The 13,754-nt window shown below is 37.3% G+C and overlaps 1 protein-coding gene across 1 annotated transcript in view; it reads right to left on the bottom strand.

Annotated features, from left to right (window-relative positions):
- The window catches only part of nedd9 (neural precursor cell expressed, developmentally down-regulated 9), a 26,420-nt gene extending 17,070 nt beyond the window's left edge, over positions 1 to 9,350 (bottom strand). Inside the window, 1 exon segment of the mRNA XM_077194910.1 lies at positions 9,199 to 9,350. Within this exon segment, the coding sequence (XP_077051025.1) occupies positions 9,199 to 9,210 (12 nt within the window). The 5' untranslated portion in view covers positions 9,211 to 9,350.
- Positions 9,351 to 13,754: the final 4,404 nt, after the last annotated feature.

Here is a 13,754-nt window from a genome sequence, read left to right as displayed (position 1 = left end):
GTGTATATATATATATATATATATATTTATTATAGTATTGTAAAATAGCACTGATTCATTATAAAGAAATTCAGACTTGTGATTCAATTTAAAAAATCAAACTGAAATTACCTTTAAATCTACCAATGATACCCAAAGGCCAATATAATGCTGATAATAATATTTAATTTTATATAATTATGAGCAAATTGATACATCTTTGAAACATATTTAAGAATATATATTTTACATTTACATCTCGAAAAACGGAAGTGTTGTGAACGCTTTGGTTTTAAGGTGCATGTTGAATTTATTTAGACTTAATTGTAGCTGTCCGTATCCACACCTGGAGCAATGCCTTTACATCATCTCTCTGCTCTCAGACTTTTGGGAAATTCATGACTCATTCAGTCCTAAATAAAGATGTTTTTTTTGTGGCGAGACAGTTTGTGCAACCCTATACGTTGAGGGATACGTGCTAACCAACACTGAATTTGAAACTGTTATGCAACCAAAATTACTATCGTACGGGATACCCTCCTTTCTTCTTAAGTACACACTCATTGGGTGGTTTTTGGCTTTGTCTCAATAAAATCATCAAGGCTGATTATGTAAGTTAATGAGCACTCCAAAACACACTAGTGAGAAATTCCCCCAACACCGCTGCCAAAGTCACCAAAACACTTCTTGTACCCTGAGGGTATAGATTTCTGCAAAGCACTGTGCAAACAAAGTGCAAACTCTGCCCGTAAGCAAACCCCTGCCTTGCAAAAAGTGGTGTGTTCCTCCAGTGAAATGGAGTGGTGTGAGAATTAAGGCCAGCTCACTTTAATGTTCCCCTGGAGGGAGGGCGGTGTGGGTGGGACTGGTGAACCAGCACCTTTTACCCTCATTTCACTCAGGTAAATATAGAAGATAATTACCATAATGACTCTAATACAGACCTGATGACTCAACTTGGCCGTTGTGCTGAGTGAAAGAGAGTTTGGCTCTGTCGAATGAACAGGACGTACAGTACAAGGGACTGGCTAAAAAATTGTGTTTACTTTAATTCTTGAGCTAGTCCATCTATCTTCACATCTTAATGTAATGCATTATGGTTTGGCGGTTGCGAGGTTGTGAGGTTACTTGCAATTAAACCGCCCTTAGGCAAACAGCCAACAACGATAATAATAGCAAAACGCGATCAATAATTTCACGCCTCAAGCCAAACACCTACTATACCGTAAGTTACACATGAGCATAGAGATTACCATGAAGAGATTGTGGATCTTTCCAGAAAAATTTACGAAACACAATGTGAATTAAAAAGTCTCTAGACATTTTTCATTTGTCATACAGTATATACCTCATTTCATTGCAGCGAATACAGTCAGCAAAAACTGACAGGTTGAATCTCATGAAAACGGGTCACATTTCATCCCCAAAAAGGAAAATAAATATTATATTGTACTTAATGACAATTTAAGGTTACACTATTTGCAACTACAAGTCTTCTAACTCTCGTTAGATTATTAGTAGACTGTTATGTTAGGGTTGAATCTGTTTTTAAATCTGGTGGTTTGTACACTAACATTCTGGAAACTCCCACTGATTTTATAGCATCTTTTGACTACGTTACAGTGGCCGTGCCATGTCCCACTTTGCATTCTGACCAATTGATAAAAGGCTGAAAGGGGACAAAATAAAGAGTTGTCTCATTTCAGTGATGGCGTGATGTCAGTATTAGCTATCCTTCCCGTTTCCTCAGCACTGTGAATCAGAAATCGCCCACACTGAAGCCGTCAACACGACTTAAGTCACCAGCAAAAAACCCCCCGCCCACCAACCAACTAACAAACACTCCGAACAGGGACCAACCAACATGGCAACCCTCAAAGACTCGAATCATACAGAGCAGGCTTTTCTTTTTACACTTTAAACCACACTAGTGTTTCTGAGCATTTGCAGAAAAATACGGTAAGTTTCAGTGTGTGCATGCGGTAGGTAAACAGTAAAAACAAACTGGGAGCATCTCAGCATTGTTACCGAAAACAAGGCGCAGATTGTTATTGGTGGGGCGTAATGACGTTTGTGCATCTAATTAGTCCAATAAAAGGCACATTTTACATCTTCTCAACTGCTTGTTTTTTACCGCCTTGTTTGACTTTTTTAGTTCATGCCCTGTTGTATCTAGAATGTTCTGTTACCACCCTTCAGCCTGAAGCTGGTCTTCAGCTTGGCATCTCTATACTGCTTGTTTCAGAACTATACACAGCAAGTAGATGGAGAAATATAAGTTGACTTGTCCTTGCCCCTAGTAAATGTCTTGTTGAAACCAGGGTTATTATAGTTAACTAAAACAAAAACCATAAAAAACATGTTGTTACTTGAAATACAAGTTAGCTGAAACAAAGTTTATGTTTTTGAATACTTTCATTTAGTTTAACTTAATGTACTAAAATAAATACAAAAATAATAAAAACTATCTAGACATTAAAAATTAAACACAACAAAAAAACAAAATTCGAATTAAAGTTAAAAACTAATTCAAACTATTAATAAAACCTATAATTGTAGCTCAATGTTACTAAAATTACACTGGTTGAAATGATAGCTGCTGGCACTAAAGATTAGCCTGGTCCCAACAGACTCTCGTACATTTCATTTGTACATAGAGTCTGGCACCGCTCCATTGACAAGCGTTAACTTCCTTGTAGGCGGGTACTCCATTGAAGTCTAAAACTATTGGATCTCCCCAGAGTCACTCTGGATCTGCCATAACCAATCGCTAACGTCTGGTGGTGACGTATGCCTAGCGTTTGCCTTAGCCAACTCATTCACCACTAACGGAGCGAGCTGGAAAATAAAAGTTTTCCCGAACTCCGTGGGGAGGAGGGCGACAACATCATGGCCACCAACAAAACTAAGCAAAGATTGTTCTTGCTCCGGCTTTAACTTCTTGATATTCGGCAGCGTTGTCACAACGGACCGAATTGCTTCGCTCGCATCTTTCTCCACTGCCATTACTGAACTACAACCCAAAATAACGCACGACATCAACGTCATTGTTCTCAGCCACTCCCTCTGTTCACTGATTGGCCCGGTAAAAAATTATCGGAGAAAACCAAAGACTACAGCACAATCCCAGACCTAGTACTGAAGGAAAATTAAAATTGAGCGGAAGTAGGTAGGAGGGCGGAGCCAGGCTAACTAAGATTGCATAACGCTGCATTTATAAACAGTGTTTGGTGACGTTCAAAAACAGTGTATATTATTTTACACCATCGGGCCTGCAAATACTGAAGGAGGCAGTGTAAATGGACAGAGAGGTAACCGGGTTCATGCATCCTGTGGGAGATAGTTTTAGACATAATCCCTTCTAAACCAGCTAGCGCTTGGATGTGTGATGGATTTATGATGTCACAGCAGGGGCGGCCCTTCAAGAGCGGGAAATACACCCTCGGATGTCATCTCAATTTCACACTTCTCCAGAAAATCTGTAGTGGTCCAGCACAGATAAGCAGTTCATGAGCTTGCTGTAAATTACTTTCAAAGGATTTTGGGTCAATAGAGCAAGTGTGTTTCGCTCGGACATGTCTAAATGAAGGAGAAAAACATATGTCATCAGAAACCACTGTGTGTCACAAGACAGACAAGAAAAACAGCACCTGTTATTTATTCAGTGAGCCCGCAAAGCAGAAAATTGTTAAAATGTTTTAAAAGAGAAAAAGTATTTTCAAAATGCATCAATATATAACAAATTAGAAAACATATAGAAAAATTGCTAAAAATATATCACAAATAAAAATATATATTAGCTATTTTCCTGATATGTTTTTTTTTATAATATACTGTATACCAAAATACTTATAATATTCTGTATATTTATCCAAGGAGTTTTTATTAGATGCATCTTAAAAATACATAAAAAGGTCAGAAATATTTTAGAAAAAATATACTAATATATATTATTCATCAATTATTATTATTTATTTTTTTGTTGAATTTTTTAAACATAATTTTTTTAAATGAAAATATTTCTATATGTCGGCCAGTAAACGACTATGACTAAATTAACTATAAAAATCAAACTAAAACGACTAAATTAAATAAATGAAAAAATTAACAGAGAATGACAAATGCCTAAAAAAATTTCCATTTATGTCAATGGCAGAAGTTGAGAACGAGGTCAATCTTTAAATAGCGAAGAATACAAGTATAAACAATCCAACATTATCACGTCGGCTTTATTTGCTTCCCCGGTTTGCAGCTGTCAAAGTTCCTCTTATCCGACACCATCCCACCCTCGACTGTAGATAATCGCTCTAAATCGCCACAAAAGGTAAACCATCCTCATAAACTATCCTTCATACTTCAAATGGATCAATCTAAATGGTTAGGGGGCAAACAAACTCTTTGCTTTCTTTTCGTTTTTCTCCTGGTGAGGGCAATACCACAATGTGAAACCTTTCCGGGAAATGCATTGAGGGAATTTTCAATATATTTATGACTTGAAAACAGTGGTGAAGCAGAGACAAAAAAGACATGTTTTAGAGGTCAAACACAAATCCCTGTGCAATTTCAGAAGATATGAATGCATGAATATAAACACAAATCCAGGCTCGAAGGGGACCAAATGAAACACTTTAAAGAATAAACTACTCAAACGCACACATCGGTCGACCTCTAATCTAAGTACGGAGGGGGATGTGTCCCCCGAAACATCTATAAAGGTTACAGCTCTGAAAGATTCACAGTTCCTTATTTGATGCATCTTTGCAACCCCCCAATGTTCGTATATGCAGGAGGGCTCTCGGCGGCTTCAGAATCGTCTCTTTTCTTTGTCCGTGTCTTTCAAACAGGACAGAGCTGTGCTGTGGAGCGCTGGTTGAGACCTGCTCTCTGAATAGCCCTTGTTCTTACCCTGGGGAATGTGGAATGCCTGCTGAGAAGTGTTCTTTATGCACAATACCACCCCGATCTGGCCTACACACGCACACACACACACACACACAAACCAAACACATGCATATATAGACAGACACATACACAATCTTCATACGCCAAAGTCCTCCAGTAGACGGAAACTCAGGAACAAGTTTGATTTTAAATTGTAATGTTCTTTCAGTGAGTTCCTTTTAAATTTAATAACTTCCCCACCCACCCAAAGATAAACTTTATTGCTCAGAAATGCTCTTCATAGTGTTCTAGTCTAAACTGTGTCTAAAGAAATAATAGGCTAATACAAATGAGACTTTTGTTGATGGTGCACAGCGTACAGAGCTATAAAATGAACGTGGATAGCATAGCTTAGATAATTTGTTCAATTTCATATTGAGATCTCTCATTTCATTGACTTTCTTCTCAGACAGAAACATGGAGTTGACCAGATCCGGCCCACATCTGGTACACCTGGATTCCACATGTACCAGATGTGGGCCAGATCTGTGCCGACACTAGGTTGCTGTCTGGGGAATTGGCAAATGTTTTCAAAAACACCAGATGTGATACATGATATTGCTAGGGTCAATTTCATTAGAACATTTTGAGCAAAATTATCAGATAAATGAGATATTAAAGAGATCTCCTTTGTGATTTTTCACACACCACAAAATCACCCATTTTTTTGAACACACACCACAAAATCACCCTGTGTACCCTCTCTCTGCCTTGCATTTCCCATTGCTTTTCATTTCAGTCGGGCAACCCCCTATTATTTTCCCTCAGACCGATTGAGAACAATGTAAAAACAACAACCTTGGCTTGGATTACAGCCTGGAGATAGACGCAAAAAAACTAAACAAATCCCAGAACATTTACTTCACCTAATCAGTTCTTTGTGTCTGTCAGGCTATTTGTGCCACAGTTACATAAGAGTGAAAATAAAGCAGGAAAGCAGGGTACAGACGTTTGAGTGTGTCTGGGTGTTGAGAAGGAGGGGTCGGCTCTCGTTTCGCTGTGCTCCCGAAGGAAAATCTGTGGCGTAACCATCTCAAACTGCTCCCAGATCCCTATGTCTGTTATAAACAGGCTACAAGAGCTCTGAAATCTAATAAGAGGCCATACAGGTCTGCTTGTTTGGGGATTTATGTCTTGTGTATCTTTTCACACCTGCGCACCTGTTGGAAAACATAGCTGACGTCAACAGGCCTGGGTTCTGACTGACCTTTGCGATGCGTGACGTCAAGATGTGGACCATGTGAGCCTTAAGACTGAAAGATGAAGTCTGTTTAGTGTCTTCGCTGGAAGGTGGAAAAACAGCTCTGGAGAAAACTTAATATTTAACTAAAAACGGTACTTCACCTCATGCGTGAGGACTTCCTTGATACCCTAAACTAAAGGAACCACTTGAGAGCGTTTGGTAATCTCTAAACTTCCGACCTACACTGAGGAAGTATTGTTATTCTGTCAGCTGTCGGTCCACTCTGTGGGGTTTGACGATTAGTTATCAGACCGTGAGCTGAGAACAGCCTGTGTGTCACTCAGAGTGATGTACATCAGTTGTTCTGCGTCAGAAACAACAACAGCGTGACCAGTTCGCCCCTGTGGCCCTGACCCTCAAATACCCCCGGAGAATAACCCTGTGAGATAGTTCCTCTGCAAAGTAAACCAGTCTCTGAGGTAAAGATGCTTTACTAGTTTCAGAAATGTCAGCCAAACAAAGGATCTCTCTGTGTCAACAGAGGATTAAAGGAAATCGGATCTGTTTTGATGCAACTTCGTCTGAAGTTACGGGATGAACCTCACAAAAGGAAGGATTCTGGTCATCTCGAAATCAAAAGGAATAAATGAATTAAGACTTTGAGACCATTGTTTCTTTTCTATTATATTTGCATGGGGGAAATACATATTAAAAATACAAATATATTGTGAAAATTATTGAATGCTGTAAAAATATATTGTAAAATATTATAATAAATCAATAATTATAATAAAACATTATAGAATTGTATGTATTAATGTCAGTAAGTTTTTTTTAATAAATAAAAATAATTATTAGACATTTGAATATTAAAAGTTTTCTATTTCAAACAGTTCTTTTGAACTTTAATTTAAAAATCTGTAAAATAATGTATCAAATTCTAAAAAAAAAATGTATAAAGCGGCTCAACTGTTTTCAACATTGATTAATAACAAGAAATGTTTCTTGAGCATCAAATCAAATTAGAATGATTTCTAAAGGATCGTGTGACACTGAAGACTGGAGTAATGATGCTGAAAATTCAGCTTTGATCACAGGAATAAATTACATTTTATAATATATTCAAATAGAAAACTGTTATTTTTAAATTGTAATAATATTTCTCAATATTACTGTTTTTACTGTATTTTTGATCCAATAAGTGCTGCCTTTAAGTGACTTCAAATCATAAACCAACACCAAACTATTAAATGGTACCATCCATATATATGCAGTATATCTGACAAATGAAATCTATATAGCTGAGCTGATGCCTAATTGTGTCATTAAATAGATCTATAAGCTTAAAGTACATTTGAGAGAGAATCCAAACAGTCTGATATGCGCTAACAGTCCGTGACTTGCCAAGTACTCCACATTCCCCAGATAGTGTGAAGCAGACAAAAGCATTCCATTCAGGAAGAGCTGCTCAATCCTCCTACCAAAGTAGGAAGCAAATCTTCCCAAAGGACTGAAAGCCTCAAAGACTATGCAAATGGGGAGGGAATTGCACACAAGAGCCAAGTTTCTCTTGAATGAAAAGCTGCCCCCACGCTGTGTGCACTCGGATAGAAAGTACAGATTTGGCCAAAGTTTAGCCATATTTCTGAGTGCCCCAAAAATCAGCTGGGAAAACTTTTGAAAGGATGACAGCTTTTACACAAAAGGTGAATTTGTTTAAAAATCGTGTCCAATCTTTTGAAAGTGAATGAGGTCTGGGGATGTCGAGCTCTAAAATTATGAAATAAGCACCATAAAAGTATCATAAAAGTGGTCGATAAGAATCCTGCAAGATATTCCAAGTGTTCTGAAGCCATACATGTTCGTCACACAAAGCCATGTCATTACTTACAAATGATCTTGACATACACCCATAGCTCTCATGGTATGTTCATGAGCAAAGAGACTATTTGTGAATCATTCTTTGGAATCAAATATTTTTTAATGATTAAGTTGATCCAATTCACAAAATAGTTCTGGATAAGCTGTTCATACACTGTACTGACCCAATTCTTGGGTCAACTCACTAACTCTAGAGGGACGATATCAAAAAAATTATTTTATTTAATCTCCAGATGAACGATTCCTTTGCTAGATAATAATAAACAAAATACCGTAAACTGTGAATAAACTAAGTATAATGATATTTAGATAAAGAGTTCATTAATGCATCTATTCGTCATTTTAAACGATGTCTATAAAACAAGCCCTCAGAATAAACAGTCCTGGCAGTGTAATAGGCAATCTAAGCACAACTCAAACATGGACATGCACATAAAATCCTGGAGTGGTTTTATTTTCGGTCTCCACCAGGAACAAAATGCATGCTGTTTGCTTTAAGACATCACATTACACAATCACAGTGAGGCTCAAATTGGAAAAGGGGCTGGAGACCAGGCTAATGAATGGCCCCATATATCCTCAAGTGGCTCAGAGTAACTTGAGTTGAAAATGCAGAGTGTAAATCACATCATTTATTACAAGCCTCGCTACAATAGAGCTCAAAGAGTGCTTTTGTGTCATGGCTGTAATAAATGATGTGATTTGCACTTTGCTTTTGGATCATACAAGCCATCCAATAAATGCATGGTTGGTTACACACACAAATTACTGCTGTTCAGAGCTGGAGCCAGCCGGTTGTCAAGTTAAGGAGTATTTAACTAGTGAAGTATCATAGGTTCTAAAAAGGAAGGATGCTTTAAGACCATCCTCCACTGAATTTACTCAGATTGTCCACTGGATGATGAACATTCACATTATAATAATAATACAAGCCCAAAAACTGTACAATGTGCAATTTATAACTATTTGTATATTGTGTAATCTATCTATCTATCTATCTATCTATCTATCTATCTATCTATCTATCTATCTATCTATCTATCTATCTACAGTTCAAGAACAGTTGCTCTTTCATTTAACGTTAAAAAAGGCACAGGAATCCCTCTACGTGTGATGTATATAGGCTACATGTAAATTCTACATATTTTACCATAGTAAGCAGATGTTCTAATACAGTTTACGGAAATAGCGCGCATGAATGGAGAGTCACTTACTTTGTACTTCATCTTGAACGTCCTCCACTCTACAGTAACTCCAGTAAGAAACAAAATCCGAGTTCAGGTCAGAAGAAACTCTTCTTTTATCGTTTAAATGAGTCTAAAAGCGCATTTTGCCCGTTTTTCCTGTGTATCTCAGGATTCGAGTGATAACGGTATATGTGTTATGCGCTCGAGGGTCTTTAGTTACTCTGAGCACTTGCGGGAGGAGCGCGCGCATACTACTCAGGGAACCTGCGTGAGCTCATTTCCATAACGCACGCTCATTGGTCAGCGATTGAGGGGACGCTCCCCTCGTGAATCGTGATGTCACTGCAGTCAGCGGACTAGACTCTGCGGAATTCGTATAGTGAAAACTTCTATAAGCCATAAAAGGAGGAGACATTTCCCTGATTGTAGTATGACTCACTGTACTAGATCTTAAGGGCAAAATAGGTATACTGAATGATGACAGGAAACTTTGACCGACAACTTTTATAAACACTTCTGCTATTTATATTGAGCCACATGACATGACGAGTGATTTTTCTTCAGATCCCTGTCTTGAATCAAGGTTCACATTAGACCAATGCATTCCCATGCCTTTTCAGGTTTGTGATTGCTGGATTAGGATTGTTAAAAAGAGATTACATTCAGAGCAATTTCTAGACAACGAAATATTGCTGAAATTCAAACGAGCATATTTAGAAAAGGTATTGGCAATTTATAATAGAAAATTATCAAGATTTTAGCAAAAGATTTTATTAATTGCATTTTTTTCAGGCATGGAAATCTCATATATATCTTTTATTTAAACAAATTTTTATTTAATTTCCTGGTATTTCCAGGTTTTCCGTAATTGTAGGAACCATGCTGATTGATTTGATTTGGATTACACATGGCAGTCGTGAGAATTAGCATGAACTGAACTACACAAGTTTTTTGCTTGAGCTTACCTTATTGTGGGAGATTGATCAAGATTTTTTTAGTCCTTGATGCCAAACATCTTAAACTGGATTATTTGTCGAACTTTAAAGTCCCACTGAAATCAAAATGGATTTTTTTGGCTTTTAGTATGAATATATTAGCCTTACTGTTATCTATAAGCTAGTGTGCTCCAAAACAATGACAAAATTCACATTTAGAATACATAAGCATTCAAAACTGACAGTGTCTTACTTCTGCCAATATGGATCAATGATTTTGGATCCAAATCCAATCAAATGCTCTCTATCTGAAGAGTCCTGCCCCTAATTTTTATAAATAGACACTGAAATCGGCCATTTGTTCACACATTTACTATTTTCTACATGGTGAGTGGCACATAGTGAACTAAGGTATGATTCAAATATGCTTTGAATGAAGTCTGGTTTCATGTTAGTGTCATGCGACCAAAGCTCCAGTCCAGAGACACGATACAACAGAGTGGATATGATCGAGTCGCTGCAGACCAGAAAATGTATCAGACCCATTTGAATTCTACTATTTTTTTAAGCGATATGGAGGAGATTTGGAGGAGAAACGGTTAGAGATTAGGAGGAAGCTGCGGCTTTATCGAGCTCAATGGCTCTGTCTAAACTGTGACATAAACAAAACTCTATTGGCTATTTAAAAAAGGGGAGGAGCTATTCAATATGTCCCGCCCTGTCTTCCTGTTTCAGTGGAAATTACGTCAACATTGAATAATGCTGCGCATTTCAATATACTTCAATGTGCCTTTAAGTCATCCTTTTTCTGCATTTCCATGTAGGCGGTCATTAAGAGAGCAGTGACTGTACCACCATGACCACAGTTACTAGAATAATGAGACTAGTCTAACATAAGCTTCACGGTGATGGTTAAAATGTGGTTGGGATTGATCCAAGAAGGCATCGGTTTATTTTTTCCGCAATCCTTCTTGAATTCTAAAAACTAACATGGCAAGCTGTGTTGCCGGAGTACCTTTATGTTTCGACTGGATTGTCCAAATTCTCACACAAAAACATTTTGTTTTCTTGTTACTGCTTTTTATTTTGTCATGTCATTTGCCACACAAATTAAGAGTTGAATACACACTTGTTTATCATTCATTGTGGTTTCCTGTCATGAAATGTGCATCGATGTTGGTCATGAATCAGGAACAGTTTCGCTTGTTTGCTTGCTCATAAGTCAGATGATATGTCACAAATATACATTATAAGATATATAACTAAGATATACATATTTGTCTTTCATTAAAATCTTAAACTACAGAGAAAGATTGCCAAAATAGGCCTATTGTTAAAAAGCGGATTTACTGAAAGACTTCGTAGCACCATTTCTGTATTTTTAATTTCCCTTTTCATATACGCTGTGAATACGCTGTTACAAGCTGTAAAGAAGATGCTCTGAAATTCAGTATATAAAATAATCCAATAATGAAAGCGATAATGTTTAGAAATGCACTCACCAGTAGTTGAGCATCAGTCAGTGTGTTTCAGAGAGCTGTCTTGACAGTGAAGTGAAGGGTGAGGGTAAAGAGGTGAGAGGAAACGCCCTGGATGGCCTGATCTAGCAGTAGGCCGGGGTGTGACTGCCTGTTTATGTCAGTTTAAGGCTTGCTGCATATGCATGAACATGCTTAAAAGCAACGCATGCAGTCATGATTAAATGGCTTAAAAATCATGGAAAACATGATACTGAACTCTACTGAAGGTTTACTACAAATACATGACCAAGTCTCAGAGAGAAACAGGTGTTTTTAAGATTAAAGATTAATTAAGAATTTGTTTAAATTTCAGTTTCAAAATGTATTTGGTGAAATGTTCTGAAACAGAACCTATTTTACGGGAATGATATACATTTCAGTTTTGTCACATGACCTCCTGGTGCATGTTTCATTTGGTGAGTTGCGTTATGATATTGGAAAGAAAAAGTAATTTTGCAATTTTGTTTTAAAAGTTAAATACGAGATTTGAAGCTAAATTTGCATGCAGATTATATTACTTCCATTGCATTTTGAGATACAGTACAGTACATATTTTGCAGTAGATCATCCGGGTTTTCCAAAACATATTGGTTAGCATAGTCCTGCTAGTCCCTTCTGGTAGATGCTTTAACTTTTGCATTGTTGAAATACATACGATTGTTTATTGCACATTTTGACAAATGTGACATTCTTTGCACACGAAGCATTTGCAAAACTGTGCAAACTATACATACTATATTCTGCATAAATAGCAAGAGTAGTATAGTAGCCCTCATATTTGCCTGTCTCTCTCATTTCTACAGGTCTCATGAGTAGTTCCTGACTCAGAGCCCCGCTCTTTGTTCCAGGACCACAATCATATCTACAATCATAGATCTCAAAACAAGTGTGTGTCATACATTAGTGGCAGCTGGGACTCAGTTAGAAGGAGATCTCTGTGACACTCAGTGCGAGTTTGTGTTTTTGTGCACCTGTTTCCTTCACAAACATCCTTTAAAATGACTTCCTCATTTTTCTCACTACCAAGACTGCAGAACACCACAAAGAATTTCTTTAATTACTTCAGGTTTTATTTGGTTAATTAGTGTTGTGAAAGACAAGTGTCACTATAACTGTTGCTCACAAATAAGTTGGTGATTTGAACAAACCACTTAAAGTATTTAACAAATTACTTATCATGTACTGTAAAAAAAAGGTTACATTTATGGTAAAAAAACCTAGAACTTGCCAGAACTTTACCGTAAAATATACAGTAGCAACTTTTTAAGCTGACCTTGAATTTACAGTGAAAATATATATTGCCTTAACCAAAATAATTTTAATAATTACTAAAATCTTTACCTTTATCTACAGACAACCACCTTAAAAACGGATGGTAAAGGGAAAGAAACATGAGCTTTTCCACAAGCTGGTCACTGGCATATTTCTTTGTATTGGTTTTGTTGAGAGCTTTACCTCAGTTGTTTTAGGAACAGTCCCTTGGTTGTTGTCATAGAAATTTACATGACTAAATCAACAGTCTGCTCTCAGCCAGAGAGCTCTTTCAGTGAGATTGTAAAACTAAAAGTCGTTAGTTTGCCGTTTCAGTGAGGACTGAAGTTATTAGTTTTAGCTAACTATGAACTGTTGCCATAACGATGGCTTCCAAGGCAAAGAGATTTGTGGTTGTAATGAAAGGTTCTAGTTGGTTGCGGGCCGTTGATGGTGGGCGATGCTCAAACTATTTTTGTGTTTAACAGCTGAGCTCCACAATAAAAATTCACAATATGGTTTAGCATAATGGGATCATTCTGTTTGACTCTTGAGGCACCACCAAGTGTGTAGCAAATATCCTTTACCATGAGGAGTTTGTTCAGGGACTGGTGCACAGCAGCGTTGAAGCATGGCCCTCTTTCACATGTACTGTATGTGTATCTTGTATTATAGAAATTAAGTTTGGATGAAATGTAAAAGAATTCCATGCAATACCAAATAAGTAGGGGGGGGGGGGGGGGTGACAAAAGGGAGCTCTTCTAAGAAGAGCTTGCTTAAAGTGCCCCTATTATGCTATTTCTATTGGTTCCTAATTTTGTTTTGAGGTCTAAGTTTAGATGCATTAAAGGTCAAAAACAATTCCATTTTCTTATAA

The sequence above is a fragment of the Siphateles boraxobius genome, unplaced genomic scaffold, assembly GCF_051911475.1.
Source record: "Siphateles boraxobius isolate OS27281-9 unplaced genomic scaffold, OSU_SipBor_1 33, whole genome shotgun sequence".
NCBI lineage: Eukaryota > Metazoa > Chordata > Actinopteri > Cypriniformes > Leuciscidae > Siphateles > Siphateles boraxobius.
This window is presented reverse-complemented; position numbering and strand designations above follow the sequence as displayed.